This window comes from Haliotis cracherodii, unplaced genomic scaffold (genome assembly GCF_022045235.1).
Source record: "Haliotis cracherodii isolate W230 unplaced genomic scaffold, xgHalCrac1.p SCAF_1, whole genome shotgun sequence".
Classification (NCBI taxonomy): Eukaryota; Metazoa; Mollusca; class Gastropoda; order Lepetellida; family Haliotidae; genus Haliotis; species Haliotis cracherodii.
In genome coordinates, this window is record NW_027266264.1 from 64,831,843 (window position 1) to 64,859,317 (window position 27,475).

The 27,475-nt window shown below is 41.0% G+C and overlaps 1 protein-coding gene across 2 annotated transcripts; it reads right to left on the minus strand.

Annotated features, from left to right (window-relative positions):
- Positions 1-554: 554 nt before the first annotated feature.
- Positions 555-27,366, minus strand: LOC139467349 (integrator complex subunit 14-like). 2 transcript variants are annotated; one of them, XM_071248929.1, is made up of 10 exons: positions 27,268-27,366; positions 13,597-13,764; positions 11,547-11,717; positions 9,998-10,365; positions 8,438-8,592; positions 6,426-6,567; positions 5,469-5,548; positions 3,975-4,147; positions 2,126-2,191; positions 555-1,168 (listed from the first exon to the last, which is right to left on the minus strand). In XM_071248929.1, the coding sequence occupies exons 2-10, from the start codon at positions 13,756-13,758 to the stop codon at positions 944-946; spliced, it is 1,542 nt and encodes a 513-aa protein (XP_071105030.1). In that variant the 5' UTR covers positions 13,759-13,764; positions 27,268-27,366; the 3' UTR covers positions 555-943. The 2 variants fall into 2 exon arrangements, with proteins under 2 accessions (XP_071105030.1, XP_071105029.1); XM_071248928.1 differs by having other exon boundaries at positions 13,597-13,767.
- Positions 27,367-27,475: the final 109 nt, after the last annotated feature.

The following is a 27,475-nucleotide window of genomic DNA, read 5'->3' on the forward strand; positions in this document are numbered from 1 at the left end:
TTTTTCCCTGTTTCCATGGAAACAAGTTAGACTTAGCTGAAATGGAGGTAGGACATAATTGGAATATGATGACATACATCAACCAAGTCACCAAGTCTGACCACCCTGTCCCGTTAGTTGCCTCTTACGACAAGCATGGATTGCTGAAGATCAATTCTAAATCGGATCTTCATGGGTAGAGAATTGACTGAGAATCCCCTTACATTCACAGCCATCCGTTAAACCGAGGTGTGTGTTCATACCTAACCCTGGGAGATAACATTCTATAGCACATTCTCCCTGATCAAAATTCAAAATAACACATGGAGATATGATTTGTAAAAGCCCAAACTGCCATTTTCAATATGGCTGCCATTCTGTGAGCACATTTAGGGGACACCTTTGCATGCAACATTCACCTTCACAAAGCCAGTGATTTCAGGAGAGGGAGGGTGAGTCTTGTCCTGTCGGAACATGTGAAGGGAGTGGCAGAACATGTTATCAGACAATTTGTTAAAAACAATTTCATGAGAAAACACAAAAGATATGTAAAATTATTTATTAACCATGATTGACGCAATATCAAGATCGTATGTATCTTGTACTGTAAAATGTAAATATACACAAACATCCCAGGCATCAAAACATCTTCGTGACATAACATCTCTTAGTTGAACAGGGAACATATGCCCTTGAGTGAATGGCAAGTCAGTGATGTTATGGTCACATGCAGCTGCCTGTGGAGATCAGGCCTGGACCAGACAAACCAGTGGTTAATAGCATGAGCAGCACTCCACACAGACACTTGCTTTTTGAACCTACTTATCTTGCAGGCTTCTTGTTTGATAGATGAAACTATTAATAGCATCTTGTGTGTGAGCAGCACCGAAGACACAAGCCTGTGTTGGAAATAGTGTTCCCCTCCACCATCTAGCACTACCATGTCTTCATGGCCATTGTAGAGTTAATCGTCAGTGCTGAAGTTGGTCTGTAGTGGCATGATGGTGGTGGAGACATCTTTGGCTGAGGGATTCTGGAGTGCATTGGCTGCGTGAGACAGCTGCATGGCGGCGCTTGGGTGCGCTGTCCCCGGCAACATGGTGCACTCCCGCTCCAACATGCTGGCCATCGCCTCCATGAGCTCCAGGAATCCGAATGCCAAGGCTGCCCGACGTATCCGGTTCAGCTCCTAGTAAATAATAAGGAACCGGTCATATATTACTTGGGATGGGTGGGTCAGAGGTTTTTGATGTACTGAAAATTCAATGACCCTACCTGAAAAAACAAATACAAAATCACTTTATATTTTAACATAAAATGTCCATTTTGACATTGTTTATGATTCTCCACTTATTCCTCTCCTCGCACCCTCCTTAGTAGTATCAACATTCGTGATCGAAAATCGGACAACTAAACGATAGATAAGAATTCAAACACGTAGTAAAAAATATAAAATAAATATTCATATTGTAATGTTACATTGTTGGCAGAATATGTTTCTAATCATGCAACCTCTAAAGTTTAACACAAAACAACTGTTTCGGACTGTATGACTGATTCAAAATACTTATTAAACCGATTAGACTGATTAAAAAGCATAGTCTGGAATGGAAGTCGCAACTTTGAAACTGGCACCCAAAGCTTAAGAAAGCTGCTTTCTAAGTGGCTAACATCGACTTCCTGTTGGTCATTTCATTGGTAGGTCATAGTTTGCGAAAGGTTGTTCTGACGTGACCTGTAATGGGATGTCCTCATCGATAGTGAGAACTTGTATCTGATTTTAATCAGATTGAGGTAATCTAAGCATGTCAATTATCCAGTTTCTTTATTTAAAGCATTAATTGTTAACTTAATTAATCTTAACACAGGCTGTGTAAATGTTTACTCCATTGAAGCGAGATATAGACAATGATTTTGATTGAATCAGTCGCATAGCCAAGAACTGTAGTTTGTAATGCATTCTGTTGACATTTTCAAGGTTGCATGATTAGGAAACATATTCGGACTTTCACGATCTCGTAAGAGACACTCTGATTGGTCGGATAAAAGGTTGTTCTCATATGAGCTGTAATGGGATGTCTTCATATCTATGTGAAGCGGTAGCAAATATAAAGATGTGACTTTAAGGAGATTTGTAAAAAGAAACCTTATAAAACTGCTGCTGTTTTTCCGGTAGTTTCCGAGCATGTCGCAGAACTTTCTGTAGATCAGCCTGCAACACAGTAATCCAACAATAAATATGGAGACCGGTAGTTCAAATACATCATACATATCTATAAAATACTTAAATATATGCACTTGAGCCATGAATTTGGAATTCAGATTGGTCCAAAAGAGGTATCAAATCACAATAACTACCTCTGATTGAAATGGCTGGTTTGCCAGCCACATCACCACATCACCACAGAAGCTAATATTTATAGAAAAGTACTTCTGTCTCAATCATTGTCGGTACGCATTTTGTTGGGCAGCAACATTGACAAGAAAGTGACTAAAAGCACATTTCAAGTTTTCATGACAGCAGACTGTGACATCATATCTTTAACGTCACAATGAGCAGTGGGACGTCATAAGTGATATTATCTGTACAAGTAAACCTTGCAACGCTTGCATGTTTTACCTCTTTCCCATTTCATGTTGGTTCACGCCGCAGAGCTGTGCTGCACTTTCAAGGTCTGGCATTTATGTTTATTTTCTTTGATATTTGCACGATTTGTTTTCATGGGAATCAGAAAGCATGGAATTTGTCACATGATTTTTGAGCATGTTTTCTCCAACACCAAAGTACAAATATTGTATTTTCAATGTAGAATTGGATTACCTGTATATTTAATAGAACTAAATTCAATTCAGTATGATTAAGTCTACCTAAAATCACTTCACATTGAAAACACAAATGTTTATCTACTCATACTTATCCTTTCTGCCAAACTGTCACCCTTTCAATTAAGAATGCTCTCACTGCATGCATAGCACGCATGAGAAGTCAAATACATTGATTTCAAACCCATCCAGGAATGTCAACGAAGGGAGACAACTCAACTGTAGTGCCAGTTGCCTCCCTTTCCCCTTGTCGTTTCAAACTCAATCCAAATGTATGATATCTCAATGCACAAAATGCATATTTACTCTCAAACCAAAACATCAGTTATATTTCTGGTTTTGAGCTAGTGACTTATGGGTAATACCATGAAAAACGACCTCGATTATTCTGGTACGATGACAAACAATCATCATGATCAGTCACAAACCCTGACCACCCTGTCCCCATGCTAGCTGGTTTTACAACCAACATGGGTTGCAGGGTACGTACTGGTATGCAACCCTTGAATGCCCCATGGGGGACCACACACTTCAACCCTTGAATTCCCCATAGGGGACCACACACTTCAACCCTTGAATTCCCCATGGGGGACCACACACTTCAACCCTGGAATTCCCCATAGGGGACCACACACTTCAACACTGGAATCCCCACGGGAGACCACACACTTCAACCCTGGAATCCCCACGGGGGACCACACACTTCAACCCTGGAATCCCCACGGGGGACCACACACTTCAACACTGGAATTCCCCATAGGGGACCACACACTTCAACCCTGGAATCCCCACGGGGGACCACACACTTCAACCCTGGAATCCCTACGGGGGACCACACACTTCAACCCTGGAATCCCCACGGGGGACCACACACTTCAACACTGGAATTCCCCATGGGGGACCACACACTTCAACCCTGGAATCCCCACGGGGGACCACACACTTCAATCCTGGAATCCCCAGTAGGGGACAACACACTTCAACCCTGGAATCCCCAATGGGGGACCACACACTTCAACCCTGGAATCCCCAATAGGGGACCACACACTTCAACACCTCAACTGTGAGCGACGTTGCTCATTATATCAACCACTGGTTGTCCAGACCAGATTACTTACATGCTTCTGTAATATTTCAGCGGTGTAAAACAAAATACAAAGACAACATAATACCTGTAGTCCCGATGGCTTGATCCACACAACACAGCTCTGGGCATAACTTCTCTTGTCTCCGGGCCTAACAGGGAAGGGAGTCTTACTGTCATCTTCCCCGTACGGTGACTCCGAGAACTCGGACACATGGGCGAGATTGTCCAGCTTCCCCAGCCAGCTCATAGTGTCCATACCTAACAAAAAACAATGGTCACATCTAGATTGTATAGGGTTTTGTATAAACAGGCTGTGTAAACTGAACCTCATGCAATATCTTTGGATAAATCTGAAGCAAGGAGCTTCTTTAATGTTCTACTTTATGTTCAATGTTTTCATCTCATATCTTGCGGATGTTGGTTGATCCGTTTCAAGAGTATAAAACCTCTTCTGAGATAGGTATTTCAAAACTCTAGATGATTTAACTGACCAACTAAAAGAAAGAAGATTATTTGTGTAAATCCCATTTTGCTGAGCACACAATGATTTGTTTGTTTGTTTGTTTAATGCCCCACTCAGCAATATTCTGGCTACATGAAAACGGTCTCTAAATAATCAAGTCTGGAACAAACAAACCACTGATTGACAACATGAGCATTGATTCACGCAATTGGGACACAATGACATGCAATAACAAAGTCAGCGAGCATGGCCGCCCAATGCCATTAGTCGCCTCTTACGACAAGCATAGTCGCCTTTTTCGACAAGCATGGCTTGCTGAAGACTAACTCTAACCCGGAATCTTCACGGGTCAACACATATGATGTACCATGCAAATTCAAACTTAAGTTGGGTTGCTCCTGTCAACAAATGAAAACTACATTTTGGTTTTCAGACCATGAATCACTGCTGCATCATTTCATGTGACGATTGGTTGGTTGGTTGGTTGGTGTGTTGTTTAACGCCACACACAGCAATATTCCAGCTATATGACGGCGGTCTGTAAATAATCGAGTCTGGACCAGACAATCCAGTGATTAATTTCATGAGCATCGATCCACGCAATTGGGATACGATGACATGCATCAACCAAGTCAGCAAGCCTGACAACCCGATCCCGTTAGTCGCCTCTTATGACAAGCATAGTCACCTTTTACGGCAAGCATGGGTTGCTGAAGACCTATTCTACCCCAGAATCTTCGCGGGTCTCATGTGACAACAGGTTGACTGTAGTATGTCATCATCACACACTCCAATACATGACGGTCATGTGACCACAACACATAATCAATGCAGACAGAAATTGCCATAATACTTTATTGACGCAGGCCGTGCTTAAAAAGCAAGAATTAATTTGTTTGGGTCCATTTATTTTAAGTGTAAATTTCATAATTCTACATCTTGCCATAGTTTCTCTGATATGTCTCAGTGCAGTCATTGAAGAGCTCAAATGACGTGTCGTGTGTGATGTTTTACTCCAGTTCAGCAGTGTCCCAGGAGTGTTACTTCAAATGGCTGTGTCAGAGATCTCAGGTGTCAACAGATGTTACGATAAAATCAAAACCTTACAAATATTACCTGGATAAAAAAAAGCCAACATGAGGTTTGATTTCTTCTTACTGTCAGCCCATGAATACATGATCCCATACCAGTCAGGCCTGAAACAGTGAGATGTAGCATGTGTCTCACAGCCGGAAACATCTCAAAACCAATGTGATCTCTCACAGCAAAGACACCCATACAAGTCGGACCAGGTTTACATTATTGCATAAAATACAGTGATGAAAATAAAATGGAGGGTAAAATGGAGCTATTGAGGACTGACTCAGTAGTCCATACAACCCCCTATTCCCTATTCCTTGTAACCTATGTGTGAATGTAAACTATTCCTGATACTTCATTCTCAATACTTCATTCTCCAGTGCATCACCCTCCATTCCATTATGATGTATTTGACAAATATCATCCAGTGATGAAGAAAGCATTTTCCAGAGGCAAGGGAGTTAACTGACTGCAAAGTCCAATTTCCACCCTTGTCGATCTAGGCTGGAATTTCTGGGCTTGATCGTAGCACCACCAGTAGCTATTAGGAATTATGTCCCTTCTATGTCCCTCCTATTGACCAATCAGATTCCACCTCTTATATCACTTGCATTTGCATCAAATAAAATGGCAGCGCCCTGTCAAGACGAGTTGATCAATAATGGGTCTTACTTCACAAAGTGCATCAAATCATGTGAGCAACTTGATTAAAAACATGAAAAGGTTTGAAAAATATCTGTTGACGCTAAGTTGATGGTACACATGCTTCGCAAATCCTGAAATCAACCGAAATCTGCACGTCAGTTTACGAACTAAATGTTGATTTCATTACACAATTTTGATTGGACAAAACACAGACTCATTAGTCAAGCCAAAATATAACTCCATAATTCCATCCTAATTCGGCAAGGGTGGGAACCTAACTTTTATACTCAGTTAACTCCCTTGCCTCGGCAACATGTGAAGATAGTTCTGCTTGATAAGTCTTCCTACCCCACTTTAGTGAGCGCCACCATGCCCTCCACCTTGAGGCTGCCGTGCAGCAGCACCGTAAACGACGGCGTCTTCCCATCATCTAACTCTTCCTCTTCCTCTGCCACTGGTTTGCCATTCTTCCCTTCCTTGCTGCCATTTTCTGAAAGGATGGAACATGCATGTGCAGATGGCAGCAATAAATCTGACCTAGTCTCTACTTAGTTTTGACCAGACTAAGCTGTATACTCATCAGGGAACCAACACTGCAGCTGTTTGTTAATGCAGCACTCAGCAATATTCCAGCTATAAGATGGCGGCCAGTCACAAACAAAGTCTGGACATGATAATTTAGTGACTGATATTATGAGCAAGTATACATGCCTCGGGGTTTGATGACCAACCAAGTCACTGAGTCTGTGCTTGTAGGGCTGGGACGAGTCCAAATTTACTTCCCGGGTACCCACCCCCTTATTAGCCAGCCGTACCCGGGTACCTACTGTAGGTCTCAGGAGATGTCTCAAAATGTCCGATTGGGAACATTATTAGCATAGCCCTGGCAAAACATATTTAGATACATGCATTAAACAATCTGGTCATTCATACACTGAAGCTGAATTAAGTTATATGTGCATTCAACCATATGAAAAATCAGAAGGAATGGGTGCATAGTCAGAAAGAAATGCGAACATTAGTGACTTGTAGTGTAACCATAGAGTTCTAGATAATTTTTGTCATAAAACAATATATCACGTGACTAACCACGGGTCCGGGTAGTCCCGTAGGTACCCGGGTCCTACTCAGTACCCACCCGACCAGGGTACCCAAGCTACCCATCCCAGCCCTAACTACTTGATCTATTAAGTCTAATCCTGAATCACCACTGAGGTGAGGTGAAATGGGCTTTAACATCATGTCCAAGATTATTGCACTTATATAGCAATATGCATGCACATGTATGTGTGGCTGCTTGTACTAGTCCAGACTAATGACAGTTTTATAGTGCTAGCCCACCATGTGGCTGTTTAACATGAATACCCCACTCAGACACAATATACTGACTCCGTGTTTTAAATATCGGTCTCTGAGCAGGTCCCTGATTATATCTTTACTGCTGTATGAGTATAAAGAGCAAAGAGACAGCAACGCACGGTAATTATTCCTTTCAAGGAATGCATCATTAATATTAAGAGTGTTAGAAGTTCTTCTGAAAGTCAATGTATGTCTGCAGAATAATAACTGATAACTATTGAAATACCATGTGTCTTCTGCATCAGACAAACCATCATATTATCATGGTGAGCAGCTCATGAGAACAATTTTCCTATGTAACATTTATTTTAAATGTTTAAACTACCTAAGGGACTGGTAATTTATTATAAGGGGGATGACAGGGGCAAGATTGGTCCCATATTTTGTTGACATCCCACCCACAACCCCCGGTAATATTTGTTCATCCCCTTTCTTTCTCACCCACCATCACCTCTAACACTTAATAAGAAAGTTAAAAGCACTTCCCGTTTCATCACATCACTCTCGGTTCGTGAAAATACATTATGCTTAATGCAAGACAACTGTACAAATATGTGGTCGCCATACCATGCTAACAGTGAGTGAAAGATCTTCAAAATGACCTTGACATTTGACATGGCCAGGACATATGACAAGGATTGAGTTAATTATTAAGAACCTATCATGAGTTATTGGAAATCGCTTCAAGTTTTCATGAAGTTTTTTCTATTTGATAAAATTTGAACTTTGAACCATGTTTCATAATTTGACCTCTAGTGACTTACACAGAGGACACCAAAAAGTTGACACAATCACGCCCCACACCTTAGAGATAATATTTACTAAGTTTCCTCAAATTTTATTTAGAAATACTAAAGTGGAAGTGTAGGTTTTTTTTATGTGATATTCCAGACAATTCCAGTGGGGTCTAAGATATGGGTTTCCAATTTTACTTACTTTGCTTTTTATTGTCATTGACAAAGTACATATTGGGAACAGTTGATTAATAACAGAACACCTACCATCAGCTGGCTTGCCCCGGTCTTTAGAGATGGTAGGGAGGACAAGATGGCGTGAGACTGTGGGGGGACTGGCGACATCGGCGATGTCCAGGAACCCGCACACCTCCAGGTTGTTGTTCAGCACAATCTGCTCATCTTCCCCTGCTGCATTCTTCCTGTATTAAATAACAAAACTAAAGCATCAAGAATCAATATGCCGCACAATAGGCCCATTTGTTGTACAGCAAAATACTCCATAAAAAACTGAAAACTTGGTGATTGTAATCATAGTAATTTAAAACACAATATTTCAATACAAAGTACTTTTTATCAAACGCATCTATTCAAAAGAGCAAACTGGGGATACTGTTCTGCCCCCAAATCCCTACAGGATACCTTTTACCTGGAGAGAGGTTCCGGAGAGGGCCCCCAAACCCCTACTGGGACCTTTACCTGGAGATACGTTCAGGAGAGGGCCCCCAATCCCTACTCAACATCTTTACCTGGAGAGGGGTTTCTGGAGAGGGCCACCAATCCCTACTCAACACCTTTACCTGGAGAGAGGTTCTGGAGAGGGCCCCCAATCCCTACTCAACACCTTTACCTGGAGAGAGGTTCTGGAGAGGGCCACCAATCCCTACTCAACACCTTTACCTGGAGAGGGGTTTCTGGAGAATGCCCGGAATCCTCACTGAACATCTTTACCTGGAGAGAGGTTCTGGAGAGGGCCACCAATCCCTACTCAACACCTTTACCTGGAGAGGGGTTTCTGGAGAATTCCCCGAATCCTCACTGAACATCTTTACATGGAGAAAGGTTCTGGACAGGGTCCCCAAATCCGTACAGGACACCTTTTACCTGGAGAGAGGTTTCGGAGAGAGGTATCGGAGAGGGCCCCAAAATTCCAACAGGACACCTTTTACCTGGAGAGAGGTTCTGGAGAGGGCCCCAAAATTCCAACAGGACACCTTTTACCTGGAGAGAGGTTCTGGAGAGGGCCCCAAAATTCCAACAGGACACCTTTTACCTGGAGTGAGGTTCTGGAGAGGGCCCCCAAATTCCAACAGGACACCTTTTACCTGGAGAGAGGTTTCTGGAGAGGGCCCCCAATCCCTACTCAACACCTTTACCTGGAGAGAGGTTCTGGAGAGGGCCACCAATCCCTACTCAACACCTTTACCTGGAGAGAGGTTCAGGAGAGGGCCCCCAATCCCTACTCAACATCTTTACCTGGAGAGAGGTTCTGGAGAGGGCCACCAATCCCTACTCAACACCTTTACCTGGAGAGAGGTTCTGGAGAGGGCCCCCAATCCCTACTCAACACCTTTACCTGGAGAGAGGTTCTGGAGAGGGCCACCAATCCCTACTCAACACCTTTACCTGGAGAGGGGTTTCTGGAGAATGCCCGGAATCCTCACTGAACATCTTTACCTGGAGAGAGGTTCTGGAGAGGGCCACCAATCCCTACTCAACACCTTTACCTGGAGAGAGGTTCTGGAGAGGGCCACCAATCCCTACTCAACACCTTTACTTGGAGAGAGGTTCTGGAGAGGGCCCCCAATGCCTACCCAACATCCTTACCTGGAGAGAGGTTCTGGAGAGGGCAGCAACTGAACGCTGCACTTGAGATTGCCACACTGAATTGTTCCAAAGTAGGGAGCATAGAATGTCTCCCCTAATTTCTGAAACATCTGTTCCACTGATTTCATTGTCATGTTGGATTCTGGAATGAAGATTTCTCCACCTTCATTGTTCATGTCAATCAGTTTCTGATACAAGGGCAGAGAACTCTGCAAGTCGGGGTCATTTGGGTTAGCTACACAAACAACGTGAAGTTTACACGGAAATGGAAACGGCAGAGGGAACTTGTCGTCAGCTGTCTTGGACTGCAAGGATTCCTTCAGTGAGCCTTGGCCGATACCACAGTTGCCATCTGTTATTAATATGATCTGAAACAGAGTGGAAAGAAACATTTTATATCTGAACAACAGTATCTTTACTTGCTTTCCCTACAAACCACACTTGTTCTACCGCCTTGGTGCATAGTACTATTTCATTACTATTGTCTGTCATCGTGTTCAGAACTATGTTCCTACTACAGTCTTATATGGCATAATTTGTCATTCACTACTATTTTCCTAACTGACATAATGTGACTGTACTATTTTCTACTACATTGTCACATGGTGTGACAATACTATTGTCCTGCTACTACCTGACTTGGTGTACAGTACTATTCTCCTGTTATTACCTGACATGGTGTACAGTACTATTGTCCTGCTACTACCTGACATGGTGTACAGTACTATTCTCCTGTTACTACCTGACATGGTGTACAGTACTATTCTCCTGTTACTACCTGACATGGGGTACAGTACTATTCTCCTGTTACTACCTGACATGGGGTACAGTACTATTGTCCTACTACTACCTGACATGGTGTGACAATACTATTGTCCTGCTACTACCTGACATGGTGTACAGTACTATTCTCCTGTTACTACCTGACATGGTGTACAGTACTATTGTCCTGCTACTACCTGACATGGTGTACAGTACTATTCTCCTGTTACTACCTGACATGGTGTACAGTACTATTCTCCTGTTACTACCTGACATGGGGTACAGTACTATTGTCCTACTACTACCTGACATGGTGTACAGTACTATCGTCATGCTACCTGACATGGTGCACAGTACTACCACAATGTCACAAGGAGTACAGTACTATTGTCCTGCCACTACCTGACATGGTGAACAGCACTATCGTCATGCCACTACCTGACATGGTGAACAGTACTATTGTCCTGCCACTACCTGACATGGTGAACAGTACTATCATCATGCTACCTGACATTGTGTACAGTACTACTACAATGTCACAAAGTGTACAGTACTATTCTCCTGCTACTAACTGACATGGTGTACAGTACTATTCTCCTGCTACAACCTTACATGGCATGACAGTACTATTCTCCTGCTACTAACTGACATGGTGTACAGTACTATTCTCCTGCTACAACCTTACATGGCATGACAGTACTATTCTCCTGCTACTAACTGACATGGTGTACAGTACTATTCTCCTGCTACTACCTGACATGGTGTACGGTACTACTGTCCTACTTACCTGACATGGCGTGACAGTACTCCATTCCTCCACTATCAGAGACTTGATACCATTCAACACTGTCTCAATACACGTCTTGTTGAATATTTCTATTTTGTTAAGTGCTGATTTGATGGAGTCAAAGTCCCTTGTGAAAGTCACCAGTTGTTCCCATAGATACGAAAACACCACCTGCATGACACAAACAATTCATCAGAAACATATATCTACAAATTAAACCATGATGATGATTTCACGCTATTGTTGTTGCTTTTGATTCTGAGGCAGGAATTCACTGGCCGTTCTGAACATGCATTTTAACAAGTAAAACTGACACAACTATGGGTCATTATACAAAATTATAGAGAAATTATACACATCAACCATAATAACATGGTTAAGTAAGAGACATCACTCGAATCTGTTAACTGCAGAAGTAAGATCGGGGCTCTTTGATTCTGATTCTGATTCTGGAATCAACAGATTCAAGTGAATTATCCATTATACACTTGGGTCAAAATACTGTAGAGGATACTTAAGCTAAAATTAAATGAAGTTATTAAAACTAGATAAACAAGGTTCTGTGAAGGTCAAAGGCAACAGCAGAGTAAAATACATAAATCGTCAAAAAATGTATGATATGTTATTCTGCATATCACATACTTACATACTAGTGATGGGACGATAGGCCGATGCATCGCGATTTTTTACTTCTCGATACAAGTATCGTCACACACAGTCACACACTAAGCAAAAAGTATTGATTCTTACCTTAAATGTTTTCTTTAATAAGTGTTACACCAAATACTGATTGCTAGTGAAAATGAATAGTGAAAACATAAATATTTTCATCCAATTTACCACACCTGACACTGCCAACTGTTAATCATCAGCGTGCCAGGTATTTGGCAATCCTGTCTATGAAGAAGATGACTTACACACCACAGATAAGTGCACATGCAAGTATCGCAATACGTATCAGATCGAGAGCAAGGTATCTAGATACGTATCGGATCGTACAGTTGGTGCATCGTCCAAGCCCTATAACACACTGTACATCAAATTTCACATTCAGAAATGGCTTAGTATGATGTGGTAAGACAGCACTACACCAGATTTCTGGAATATTAATTGAGATCCTACAGATCCTACAAGTTAGGGGTAAAGAAGCTAAAGAAACAACATAGAACTTCCTGCACAACAGACATTCCCACAGCATGTTCGTTGAAATAACACATTAATTACACCGACATTTTGTCAGCTATCACAATACACAGCACAATATATAGAGGATATTTCATGTGTCGTGTACGCCACTCATGAACCTCGATGAGAGAAACATATTATTTCACGAGATACATAGAATATCCTTATATAGTTGTCTACCGAAGAAATTTATTTTTTTCATAACAAATGTAATTCTCCCTACCTAACACACAGGGACAGTTCACTAGCCCTTGTGGTTGCGACTTAAAATGTAGTTGCCTGTTTGCAAAATCTTAAATACATAAACAAAAGTATCAAAAAATATTTAGGGTTACAAAAATTCTTATACATTTCGATATGATTATATAAAAAAATCCACTTTAACAAAAAAATATTCTTGAAAAAAGGGAGACCGCTGTTGGAAGTGAAAGAATACTCGCTGGTCAAGAAACAAAAATGCTGCTTTGCAAAATAATTGACGAGTTAAATGAGAAATTTACAGTTTATAACAAAACATTTTTGAGAGATTAACAAATGGTAGGAAGAGATATTTACTCTATAAATGTTCATCTTTCATTATTTTGCCTTGTCAATGTGAGAACTAACGTAAAAACAGACGTCAACAATTTGTGTACGGGCTTGACACTTACAATAAAGGGAGACAGTTTTAGGGGAGGTAGATCTTTTGTGACCATAGTTCCGTCACAGTACTATATTCACTGCAGCGAAATATCAAGTGTTATGTTCACTGCAATGAAAATATCACTTTTCTCAACTTCAGAAAAACTCGATCATTCACATTGAAGTATATAATAAAATGTTATATTTTTATGCACTTATTGTACTGCTAACCCTTGAAACCTACCAGAGACGTGAACTCCAACTTGCAACTGACAGCCATGTAGTCCAGGAGATGGTTTATGCCGTGCACTGCTAGATGGCGCCGCTGAAACTCCCCCTGACTGTCGGGGGTGAAGACCGGCCGGCTCATGGACAGCGACACGTCCAGCGCCAACACAGTTGGCATCTTGACCTACTACAAACAGACATTCTTTATTAATCATGTAGATCAAGCCTCAGTTCACAAGGCCATCAGCTAAGTCTATGTTAACATGGGAATTACAATCACTTGTCAAACAAGCCAAGTATCTTTGGCTCATTACACATCCAGCAACTGGACGATGGGATTTGTTCATTTTGTTTGTTTGTTTGTTGTTTAACGCCGCACTCAGCAATATTCCAGCTATATGACGACGGTCTGGAAATGTCAGGATCAGACTATCCACTGATTGACAACATGAGCATTATTCCTTGCAACTGGGATACGATGACATGCATCAACCAAGTCAGCGAGCCTGACCAACCGATCCCGTTAGCCGCCTCTTACGAGAAGCATAGTGGCCTTTTACAGCAAGCATGGGTTGCTGAACACCTATTCTACCCCGGATCTTCACGAGTCTGAACCGATGTGAACCGTTTTTTGTGAAACCCTTCTTTCATGAAATATAGAGAAGGTAATTTATCGGAATTCAACATTCAGAAGCAACTGTTTACCATTAGAACTATTTATGTACCAAGTTGGTAGAAGAGAATACCCAGTCTACAGGGAGACCAGCAAGAGGAACTAAGGACCTCTTCTGTTCCGGAATACCCAGTCTACAGAGGAGACCAGCATGAGGAACTAAGGACCTCTTCTTTTCCGGAAAACCCATTCTACAGGGAGACCGGCATTAGGTACTAAGGACCTCTTCTGTTCCGGAATACCCAGTCTACAGAGGAGACCAGCATGAGGAACTAAGGACCTCTTCTGTTCCGGAATACCCAGTCTACAGAGGAGACCAGCATGAGGAACTAAGGACCTCTTCTTTTCCGGAATACCCAGTCTACAGGGAGACCAGCATTAGGTACTAAGGACCTCTTCTGTTCCGGAATACCCAGTCTACAGGGAGACCAGCATTAGGTACTAAGGACCTCTTCTGTTCCGGAATACCCAGTCTACAGGGAGACCAGCATGAGGAACTAAGGACCTCTTCTTTTCCGGAAAACCCAGTCTACAGGGAGACCAGCAAGAGGTACTAAGGACCGCTTCTGTTCTGGAATACCCATTCTACAGGGAGACCGGCATTAGGTACTAAGGACTGCTTCTGTTCGGGAATACCCAGTCTACATGGAGACCAGCAAGAGGTACTAAGGACCAGTTCTGTTCGGGAATACCCAGTCTACATGGAGACAATCAAGAGGTACTAAGGACCTCTTCAGTCCTTGAATCTCTACAGGACACTCAAGTAACATGGTAACCAGACTTCTCTTCTCTAAATCTATATTTGGCATAAACATTTCTTTAACTTACCAAATTCAAACACAATATCTCAATCTCTCTGATCTAATAGGACTAAATTGAATAACAATTGAACAAACTGATATAATCAATCATACTTTGACATGTCTGTTACAAGCTATATCCTGACATCAACCAGATTATCATTGAGACAAAGTAAAGTGGCCAAATCAAGGCTCCAGCTCCAAGTGTAATATCTGCTCAAATGTCATTACAGTCAAACACAGTCTTTCAATCAATACAAAATACAGATAAAACTCTGACTAGATTAGAATTAACTTTGTTTTATGCATGATTATGTCTGAAATGAGATAATTGAAATACTTCTCGTTCACTTGTTGACATGGCTGATCAGTTGATCAAATGCACAGAAGGGATTTAAAATTGTTGTCCTTCCAAAACAGACACAGTGATTGTGCAAGTGGGAGTGATAATAATGTTTTGAAGATATTCGAACACAAGGTTGATTAGTGGTAGCATGTTAGTAGGTGTGCAATGCTTTTTGTTATTTGACATATCTTTGACTTGTATTCATCAGAATACGCATTTGCCATGAAATAATCCTGTGGGGATCTACAGTACCCTCACTTCTTGTCTCTCCCATGGAGATTCCAGAGCAGGACAGGTCCCAAGCATCCTGTGCTTGTCTGTCCCATGGAGATTCTGGGGCAGAACAGGTCCCCAGCATCCTGTGTCTCTCGTGGGTATCCAAGGGCAGGACAGGTCCCCAGTACCCTGTGTCTCTCCTGTGGGTATTCAAGGGCAGGACAGGTCCTCAGTACCCTGTGTCTCTCTCGTGGGTATTCAAGGGCAGGACAGGTCCTCAGTACCCTGTGTCTCTCTCGTGGGTATTCAAGGGCAGGACAGGTCCCCAGTACCCTGTGTCTCTCTCGTGGGTATTCAAGGGCAGGACAGGTCCTCAGTACCCTGTGTCTCTCCTGTGGGGATTCAAGGGCAGGACAGGTCCCCAGTACCCTGTGTCTCTCTCGTGGGTATTCAAGGGCAGGACAGGTCCTCAGTACCCTGTGTCTCTCCTGTGGGGATTCAAGGGCAGGACAGGTCCTCAGTACCCTGTGTCTCTCTCGTGGGTATTCAAGGGCAGGACAGGTGCCCAGTACCCTGTGTCTCTCTCATGGGTATTCAAGGGCAGGACAGGTCCCCAGTACCCTGTGTCTCTCTCGTGGGTATTCAAGGGCAGGACAGGTCCTCAGTACCCTGTGTCTCTCCTGTGGGGATTCAAGGGCAGGACAGGTCCTCAGTACCCTGTGTCTCTCTCGTGGGTATTCAAGGGCAGGACAGGTCCTCAGTACCCTGTGTCTCTCCTGTGGGTATTCAAGGGCAGGACAGGTCCTCAGTACACTGTGTCTCTCCTGTGGGGATTCAAGGGCAGGACAGGTCCTCAGTACCCTGTGTCTCTCTCGTGGGTATTCAAGGGCAGGACAGGTCCTCAGTACCCTGTGTCTCTCTCGTGGGTATTCAAGGGCAGGACAGGTCCTCAGTACCCTGTGTCTCTCCCGTGGGGATTCAAGGGCAGGACAGGTCCTCAGTACTCTGTGTCTCTCCTGTGGGTATTCCAGGGCAGGACAGGTCCTCAGTACCCTGTGTCTCTCCCGTGGGGATTCAAGGGCAAGACAGGTCCCCAACACCCATATATACTTGGCATTTCGTCTCCTACTCAACATATACACTTGACATTTCGTCTCCCCAACATATATACTTGGCATTTCGTCTCCTACTCAACATATACACTTGACATTTCGTCTCCCCAACATATATACTTGGCATTTCGTCTCCTACTCAACATATACACTTGGCATTTCGTCTCCCCAACATATATACTTGGCATTTCGTCTCCTACTCAACATATATACTTGGCATTTCGTCTCCCCAACATATACACTTGGCATTTCGTCTCCAACTCAACATATATACTTGGCATTTCGTCTCCAACTCAACATATATACTTGGCATTTCGTCTCCTACTCAACATTTATACTTGGCATTTCGTCTCCTACTCAACATATACACTTGGCATTTCGTCTCCTACTCAACATTTATACTTGGCATTTCGTCTCCAACTCAACATATATACTTGGCATTTCGTCTCCAACTCAACATATATACTTGGCATTTCGTCTCCCCAACATATACACTTGGCATTTCGTCTCCTACTCAACATATACAAATGGCATTTCCATCAGTAGATAAACCAAATACATTGTCATTCCATAGACTCCAGAATACAGACAATCCTACTGGGCACAAAGCTGATTCTACAGGAAATAAAACATTTCATTTCCAGATTCATTTCACAGTTCTTGTGACAGCATATTTCGGATATCAGATATTACCAATCTGTTTCTAGATTATTTCACAGAATCACTCATCAATAACGATATGATATTGATGTAGAACAGCCTGGTAAACAAATCTTAAAGTGCCAGATTATTGATGTCACAAACAGTACAGCCCAGTAAAAGATGTGCGGGATTATTGCAAATAGGAAATTACATTTCTACATTACATTACTGCGGGAAATTACTTTTTGCCCAAAACACTAATATCCTAAAACTAATTATTTCCTTTGTATGTGGACATGGGGTGATCAATTTGTGGATATTGCATGAGTCATAGCAGAATGGTTATGTATGTCAGTCAGTGCTAGTGGTGTGACACCTGTCTGCCAGGGGAAGCACATGGACAAACATTGGCTTGGGATATCAACTCATTTAGTGTTTCAATATGATTTTTCGGAATAGATGGTTATACCTTCTTAAATTAAGTTACCCAATTGCTTGATAGAAGCACAGGCACCTGTATCAATATGTCACATTGAAATAACACAGAAGATGTAATTCATGGACACCACAGCTTCTACAATGCTGCATAATTGAGTGAGTGAGTGATTATTGCTTAACAATGAATCAGCAATTGTGAACCTATTTGAGCGTAAAAAAATGACACTAAAAGATACTAGTTATAATTATGATGATACGCTGCTGCTACCAATACTAATTAGAATATCCTGCACAAGCAGACTGATGAAAGGATGTTGGAGTCGAGATCTATGCTACCCTAGATTAATCTTAGTTGCATCATATTCGTTTGTGAATGGGCAGACTCAGCAATATTTCAGCTGTACGACCTGTAAATAATTGAGTCCAGGCAAGCCAGTGATTGATATGTGCAATGACAAACACTATTGGGTTATCAGTGCCATACCCGGGGGGGGCGGGGAGAGGAGGAGGTGGGAAAGGGGGAGGGGGGGAGGGAGAGGGGAGGGAGGAAGGAGAGAAGAGAGAAAGGAGGAGGGGGGGAGGAGGAGGAGGGGGGTGGAAGAGAGAGAGAGGGGGGTGGGGTGGGGAAACAGTTTTATTTGAATCATGAAAATACAAGTTGGTGACAAGTGATACTTGTACAAATATTTGACCCCCCCTGTCAAAAAAAAGTTAACTTCGGCCTTGGTTACGATGATACAAAATCAACCAAGTTACCAGGACTGACCTGACCCAGTCCATTCGGTTGCCCCTGACAACAAGCAACGGCTGCTGGGATCTATTTTTAGATCCTCACAGGATGTTTTCATAAAAATATTGTATAAATTTCTAACAAAATGCAGTAGTGTTTACCTTAAACAATAAACAATAAAACAAACAATCTGCTATCAAAAACATATTTGAAACATAAAAATAAAATCCTAAAAGTAAACACATTCAGTACAAAAAAAAAGAAAATTTCTTTAGAGAATTTTAAGTTATATAGCCTTTTCTCTTAGACTAACACTTAGTCTCTGAAAATTACTTTTGATTGAAACAAGCAACTACATTTAAATTGAAAAGGAGCCCAAGAGAGATGGGAGATTCAAAACCTGAGGAAAATCTAGACTTGCTTCATTTAAGGCTATAGCATTAGCAAGGGCTAGATGGAAGCGGGACAAAATGGTTCAGACTACATTATAGGTACTATAAGATAATTGCAATCATGGTAAACACACCCACGACACTGTTGATTTGTTTACAATGTGTGCAGATAAAATGACACAACCTCTGAACCAATAGGCTGCTGAATTAATCTGAACAGCACCGCAACGTACAACAGTTTGTTAAAAAGTGTTCTCTCCTCATGAACTAAAGCTCTAATGAATAATTTTTAAGTCTCAAGTTGTGAGATACTTCTGAATACACCTGTATAATTTGATTTTTTTCTAAAAGCTATCTGTAGTTTTTAAATATGAATTACATCTTCAACAGTTACCTAGTCTTATGCGTCTTTGCAACCATCACTAAAAGTCATATACCTTTGAAATTTCTTTCCATTTATCCAAAACGTTTTAAAGTCAGGTTCTGAATGACCACAAATTGTTTGCTTATAAATTTCACTGTCTCACATGGGGGCGATCGGGTAGCCTCGTGATTAAAGCATTCGCTAGTCAGGCCTCGGGTTCGGGTTCGATTCTCGACATGGGTACAATCTGGTGTTCCCCGCCGTGATATTGCTGGAATATTGCTAAAAAGCAGTGTAAAACCATACTCACTCACTATCTCGCATGCTTTAATTTATTCAATAAACAAAAATATAAATACGACAGGATTTTACATAAAAAATTATGAAGTAAATTGTGTTTATCGTGCATTGATGTTTGGACCAGAGATCATCAAACATACCACAAAAGAAAAGAAAAAAATGGTGTCTCAAATGAAAACATGTGCAACAAATGAGCATTATTGCTATATAGTGTATTATATCACACGATCTGTCATCAGCTACAATGGCAGAGCATGAAACATTGTTGACCCCGATTGGCAAAACGAGTGTTTGTTTTCACAACATAAACACTCGGGTACAACAGTACAGCTGCTTGGGATTTCATACTTTCGAAATTTGGAGAAATTTTAATTTCTTTTAAATTCACTTGCCCTTTGGTCATTAAACTTGTTTTGAATTTAACCTTAAATAATTACTACTGGCTAGCGACAAGTTATCGCAGAGCACCAATTATCGCAAAGTCTGCTTTATCGCGCGCACATGATTGCATCTCGTTTTACTTTTGCTCGGTTTCATTAGAAGAGAGAAATATTTATCCAAATATGATGAACAAAACCACGGACTTGTATAGGTCCGCGACAAAACTGACTCTTGTAAGGAAATATCAAAAAACAAACCATATAATCACCTTGTTCAAATTCAACTTTAGATGAGACACGCCGGAGGTGTCATGTGACTAATTTACGCTTAAACAAAAATCAAACAACACGATGATGCACCTTCAGTTCTGTCATAGCTTACTATCTGTCTGTCATTTCTTCCTAAATTACAATTCTAAAACCTATTTGAGTTATTTTTCCAAAAATGCATAACCCTGTATATATCGCAAAATCCATAGTAAAAAGTGTTGAGGATAAGCATGTGTAAATTGAATTTGGGGGATATTGGTTTACGTCAGTTTGCAGACACTAAAGAAAAAAGCATTTATAAATTGTAATGATTATAAAAATAGAGTGCGATACCAGAGAAAAAAGAAAATGAAATTTGTATAAATGAAGCAGTGTACTTGATCACATGGAGCATGTTGTTTAGATGATGGCGACAGCTGGTACAGTTGGTAGACGGGAAATTTCTACTTCCACTGGGCGGTCGGGTAGCCTAGTGGTTAAAGCGTTCATTCTTCACACCGAAGACCCGGGTTCGATTCCCGACATGGGTACAATGTGTGAAGCCCATTTCTGGTGTCCCCCTTCGTGATATTGCTGGAATATTGCTAAAAGCTGTGTAAAACCATACTCACTCACTCACTCACTCTATTTCCACTGCTTTCCATTCCCTGTCATCCCGTAAAAACAGAAATCTACTGGTTCTTTTCCACGGACAGAAATAAGCGCATTTGCTCATAGTTTCACACAAATCAAGTTATTTGAGCAGTTAACATTGTACATGGAATATTTCAGAAATAACATGAATAAAATGGCGATAACTGGTCGGTGACCAGTAATATTTTTGTGCAGAATAATGACTGAACATTTCAAGGCTGCAACAGTGCATGCTCTTGTCATAGTGTGTTATATCACCATTCTGACCATTACGTAAAGCATAATCCTCTTGTTCTGTGTTATCAACAGAAGCAGTACATTTATTATCTAATACTCTTTAAGACATAAGACTCAGGGGACCAGGGGATATAAGACCCAGTACCTGTGTACCAATATCTCAACTTGTCACAAGTCGGACTGCATTGGCAAAAAAAGATAACTGCGATATTATTGCAAAATGATTTTGTGATATGCTGAGAGTTGAAATATTTGACATTAATTTACTCTGGTTGAACATGCAGATACTATTTTCTATACATTAAAGTAAACATTACAAACGCGTGTATGTTATTGACTGGGACATTCCAATTCTATATTTAGCCAAACTTAGCCACGATAGTTTATTGATAGGACTGTTTGTTTGTTGTTTAACGCTGCACGTAGCAATATTCTAGCTATATGACGGTTGTCTGTAAATAATTGAGTCTGGACCAGACAATCCAGTGATTGATACCATGAGCATCAATCCACGCAATCTGGATATGATGACCAAGTCAGCGAGCCTGACCACCCGATCCCGTTAGTCGCCTTGAACGACAAGTATAGCCACCTTTTACGGCAAGGAGGGGTTGTTGACAACCTATTCTAACCCGGATCTTCTTGGGTTGGCAAAATATCGAATGTACCAGTATTTTCAAGTGCTGCTGATCCAGTGAACTGGTAAATTCATAACTGGACAGAAACACGGAGTACCAAAGGCAAGTGTAAACTGGCAGGTCCATCTCTTCGTACTGCAGGGAGTGGGGCCAACATAAAATATAATTCCCTGCCCTGGAAGTCTTGAAAAACATCCTGAGAAACAAGAATAGTTTTTTAACTGGTCGCATTTATAGACAATGTTAAAACCATAATAAGCTGGGTGTTGAAAGAAATATGTCATGGGAATAGTGACAGTGTAATACAACTTGTCTCATAATTGACAGCAAAATTACAACATGCCCTCCATACAGAAATCTATGTCTTCCTTTATCAAAATGTATAATGCATATTATTAAGGAATATGAATTTATAGTAGATATTGTAAAGGTTGTAAACAAACGGCTACATCATTCATGTTTATTTTCCAATTGGAGCAAGGTTACACCCACCTGGAAAAAACTTCAAGGTTAGCTTCAAGAGAAAATTGAAATAAGACAATTTCCAGGCAACATATTCTTATTCTTATTGTTTTTGTCACAGAAATAACAATCAATAAGAATAATTCTAATTCATTCCAAATTTTATCATATGCAAGTATAGATCCATTAAGCATGATAAGCACATGTAAATGTTGCGTTTCTTGCAGCAGGAAATATTCAAACATAATATCCTTACAAAATGTTCAGCCATTTTAAAGTGCAAATATCATGAAAAATAGCAATAGATTTTTCTTACATAAGTATATAGCCAGTATGATGCACAATACGATGATAGAGAAAAACAGTGTGTAAATGTAAACTTAGCACTGTTGTGCTTAATTAAAAGTATGTATTTTTAGGTCTGTATTTGTAAGAACCCAAAGAAATCATTAAAAGTTAACGAGGGGTGGAGGTTTTATTAGTACGTCAAGCTACGCCTGCAAGCTGATTGGGTATCACCACCAGCCGGGTACAGAATATACGCGATCGTTTCATTAGTTGTGGGGAGACTAGTATTGTATATATTACTGGTATGGATTCCATGTATGTCAAGAGCATGGCTTATGACAGCATGTCAAGTAACCTTGAGATAAACATCAAACATACAATTTTACCATTAACCACAACAGTATTTGTCTCACCTTTAGCATCTTGGATCCATTTCTGTGGTTTTTGATATTGCAAATTACCCGCCTATGATTTTCCTAAACATTGTACTGACCAATCAAATGTAGACATCAGGGATTGGGAAAGGGTAAGGGAGATAACCTTACCTAGAAACCAAAGCCACTGCCAGTTTTAATGGACTTGAAGACATCCTTACCTTCAAAAACAATTTCGAGGGCTTTGTTTTGCATGTCGGTCAGTTTTTTAACCTTGATCATAATCAATGGGACTATATAGCCAACCCAACATAGAGGCTGGTTTGTAACTCGGATTCTGATTGGTACGTTAGACCAAGAACGTAGCTAATCAAATTGGCAAATGGAAATCAAGGGCAGGTAATTTGAAATTGCGAGAACCATGGGAATGGATCAAGGGCAAGTGTTGGTTTACCGAATTGCTACCCTGGAGATATAGAGTACCGGTATGCATAGAGTCACTCATCTCACAACCTGTGCCTGACTTACAGTAGATCATTGCATAATGTACGCCAGCAGTCATTCCTGATATCACAAATCTCTCAGCCATGTGTATAGTGTTATGTTACACATCAGCAAGTGACACAGTTTCACAGCGTCTGTGACATGTGGAGGAGATATACCAAACAGATTAACCCATCTGTGTTTTGGAACTACTTGTGATCCATGCTTCCAAGATGGAGATCATCCTGGTTATCTTCATCACTACTGGCGGTCACAGGTTCAAATGTGCAGGGCTTCACTTGTACCAATTCATCTTCCGAAGGGCGGTCGGGTAGCCTAGTGGTTAAAGCGTTCTCTCATCACGCCGAAGACCCAGGTTCTATTCCCGACATGGGTACAATGTGTGAAGCCCATTTCTGGTGTCCCCGCCGTGATATTGCTGGAATATTGCTAAAAGCGGCGTAAAACCAAACTCACTCACTCACTCATCTTCCGAGAAACATTCACATTCCATGATAACTCGAAAACTTTTGTCACTGTCAGAGTTCATATCAGCAAGTTATGAATATGAACAATTTGAGCTGACGATACCGAAAAAAGTATGATCGATGCTGCATCATTTTAAACACAGAAACATCTCACAAGAAAATAAATGAAAGTACCAAACCATGAACAATATAAGAATCAAAGGAACAGCTTGGCTCACACATCATTTTCTCACCAAATAGTGAAATCAAGTAGTGATTAAATGGCCTTTATCACATTTCCACTGTTGAAAGGAGTATATTTTAATCCTTTAATTCCACTCATCTGAAGGAAAGTACAGTGTACAAATGGTCATTGTTCAAAGGACAAATAAAGTCATCATTACAACTTTGTAGATTTTAATACTTTAGGACATACCTAATAGCAAATACTTGACCAAAATTCAATTTGAAAAACTGAAATAGCGTAAAACATAAAACAAAACACTTAAGGTGCAATTGTCCCCATACAAAATTTTCCTCCACTGCGGGGATTCCCCTTACTGGAGGCTAAAACGGGTTCCCAGAGTTCGATGGGTTCAACGATTGGGTCGGTGCCTAGTCTGCTTGCCTCTATTGTCATAGGTACAAAATCACCCAAGCGTGGAGACAAGAAAGACAATCAAAAGGGGATTGAAGGGCATCTCACATATGACACAGCTAACTGGTAAACTATATTCACACACACTGTACTGTGTGACAACTTTTAACAAATATATCAATGCGTGACTGAACATATTAATCATTTAGTACGATTTGGGCTATAAAAGTAATTACAGACAAGATTCAGTATTCTAATGGGGCAAATGCGCAGGTTGATATACAGATTATTTCCAAATCTAAAAGAGATTGGCACTTGGCTTTTCAGGGTTAGAAACTAACAGTTTTTGTCCACTAGTCCTTATAATGATGACATATAGCAAAACCCTTAAAATGTGCCAATTTCTACTAGTCCTTAGGATACCTTTACCATTGGGCAGTTTGGTAAGGACTACAGGACTAGTGCCAATTTCCAACACTGCTTTTGCCGTTCTTGATTAAGACCGGACTTCAAACATCCATTCATTGGAAAGATTCCCCTAAAGGATGCCCAACCACCATTAACCATGTTAACACCAAAGATGACTTTGTCATGAAGCACAATAATGTCACTGAGCAGCGAGTCCACGTCAACAAATCGTATCGAGGGGTGGCATCCAAATCTATACAAATTCAATGACAGGCTGCAGGTCACAATCCACATAGTTTGATGCCACCCAAGGAGAAGATCTTGACCATGCCCATGAGAAGGAGAAGAGACAACTTCTCGCCAACCAGATATCACCATTATCACAATGCTGTTTCACTTTTAGTTGGAAATATTTTACATATCACAGTCACACACTAACTAAACAATATTGATTCTTACCTTAAATGTTTGCTTTAATGGCTGTTAAACCAAACACTAATTAGTAGTGAAAAGTAAATATTTTCATCCATTGCGCCATACCTGACACTGGCAACTGTAAATCTCAGTGTGCCAGGTATTTGACTATCCTGTCTTTGAAAAAGATGCTTACGCACCAGAGATAAGAGAACATACAAGTAACGTGATACGTATCAAATCGTGAACAAGGTATCGCGATACGTATCGGATCGCACAGTTGGTGTATTGTCTTAGCCCTAGAGCAAATGCGTGTATTTCTATCAATAGAAATAGTTTCAGTAGATTTCTGTTATAATGCGACAATAAGGAATCAAAACAGTGGAAATAGAAAATTCCCATCGACCAATTGTACCAGTTATCATCATCATCTCAACAATATGTTCCATGTGATCACACACCCCGCTTCAGTTATACATATAACATTTTCTATTTTCTTTGGTGTTGCACTAAATTTTTATATTCATGACAAAATTATTTTTTCAATTTGGTGTCTGCAAACTGACGTAAACCAATATTCCCCAAATTCAATTTACACATGCTTATACTCCACACTATGTACCATATGATGTAAGTACTATAGATTTTGCAAAATATACAGGGTTATGCATTTTTGGAAAAATAGCTCAAGTAGGTTTCCGAATTGTATTTGGGGAAGAAATGACAGATAGTAATTAAGCTAAGACAAAACTGAATGTGCGTCATCTGTTGTGATTAGTCACTTGACACCCTGCCTGCATGTCTTTTCTAAAGTTGTATTTGAGCAAGGTACTATATATGGTGTGTTGTTTTAATATTTCCCCACAAGAATCAGTTTTATTCATCATTTTTGGATAAATATTTCTCTCTTCTAATGAAAATGAGCAAAAACAAAGTGGGCAAAAATGCAGTTTACCGGGCGCAGCCCGAGCTCTACCATCCTCTCAATTACCGCGCTATAGTGCCATCGCTGTCTCGTTATACCGTTACCGTGCCTCACGCTCTGGTGACTCTCGCTTCACGATCCAACACCCGTTTTCGGTCTGAGGGAAACTTACACATCTTTACAATCAAACACCCGTTCCCGGTCATAGGGAAACTTACACATCTTTACGATCAAACACCCGTTCTAGGTCTTAGGGAAACTTACACAACTTTACGATCCAACACCCGTTTTTCGGTCTTAGGGAAACTTACACGTCTTTACGATCCAAAACCCCTTTTCGGTCATTAGGGTCAGCTGGCTTTGGGCAAGGGTTAGCCATAAATTCTTACCTTTTCAAGCGTTAATCCAGTTAATCCCATTGGTCGGTCATGTTGACATAAACAATTGCGGGTGTGGTTTCAAGAAAAGATGAATGGGAGAGCGGGCAGTGACGTCACACGCATGCGCAATTCATTGTTTACTGAATTACGCATGCACGTCAATGGTGATTCTAATGACCTGTTAAACGAGCACTGATTACATGTGATAGCGCCTGTGGTCCAGTGGTAGAGCGTCGGCTAATTAACGCATTAATTAGCAGAGCCGGTGAGCCGGCGAAGCGTGTTCGAGCCCCCACAGCGCTAATTGGATCTGAAAAAGTGCGCCCGGTAAAGTGCACTACTCCCACAAAGTGAGATGCGATAACATGCGTGTTGGCAATAATTGGTCCTCAGCCATAACTGATCGCTAGGAAGTACAGTTACATTCTTTAGTCAAACTTAATTGACATAATACATCAACATGATTATTTACATAATACATCAATAGGACTGGACGGGAAATATCGATACACAATGGGCGTATTGCAATGTGTGTACCAGTTATATCGCGGACCCCTGTGCAGTCTCACCATTATTTTTTTATTTAGTGTTACTCTACGTGATCGAAAACTGGACAATATCTGTTTTGAAGCGCGAACAGAGAGTGAACCCCACAGATCACACAATTATTTCCAGAAAACCCCTGCACTAGAACTATAGAAACAGTGGTAATCTTACCCAATGTCACGACGTCGAAGGATTTGAAATGAAAAACCTTAAATCAAACATTAGTGTAAACAATCACTTTTGTTTACCACATGTGACTAAAATGATGAACTAACTTCTCCCGCCATTGTGAATACTAAAATAGAGAACCAAGCGTTAACGGCGGAAGATTTTTTGATAAACACGGCGGGTGTGATCAAATCACAGAGAAGATACTTTA

What these genes read in the sequence shown, in the direction of transcription:
- LOC139467349 (XM_071248929.1), bottom strand. Translation starts at nt 13,758, where the DNA reads ATGCCAACTGTGTTGGCGCTGGACGTGTCGCTGTCCATGAGCCGGCCG. An exon ending in TCTCCAGAACCTCTCTCCAG is followed by an intron (nt 8,593 to 9,997) that starts GTAAGGATGTTG and finishes TATTTAATACAG; the next exon opens with GAAGAATGCAGCAGGGGAAG. An exon ending in GTGGCGCTCACTAAAGTGGG is followed by an intron (nt 5,549 to 6,425) that starts GTAGGAAGACTT and finishes TCACTGTTTCAG; the next exon opens with GCCTGACTGGTATGGGATCA.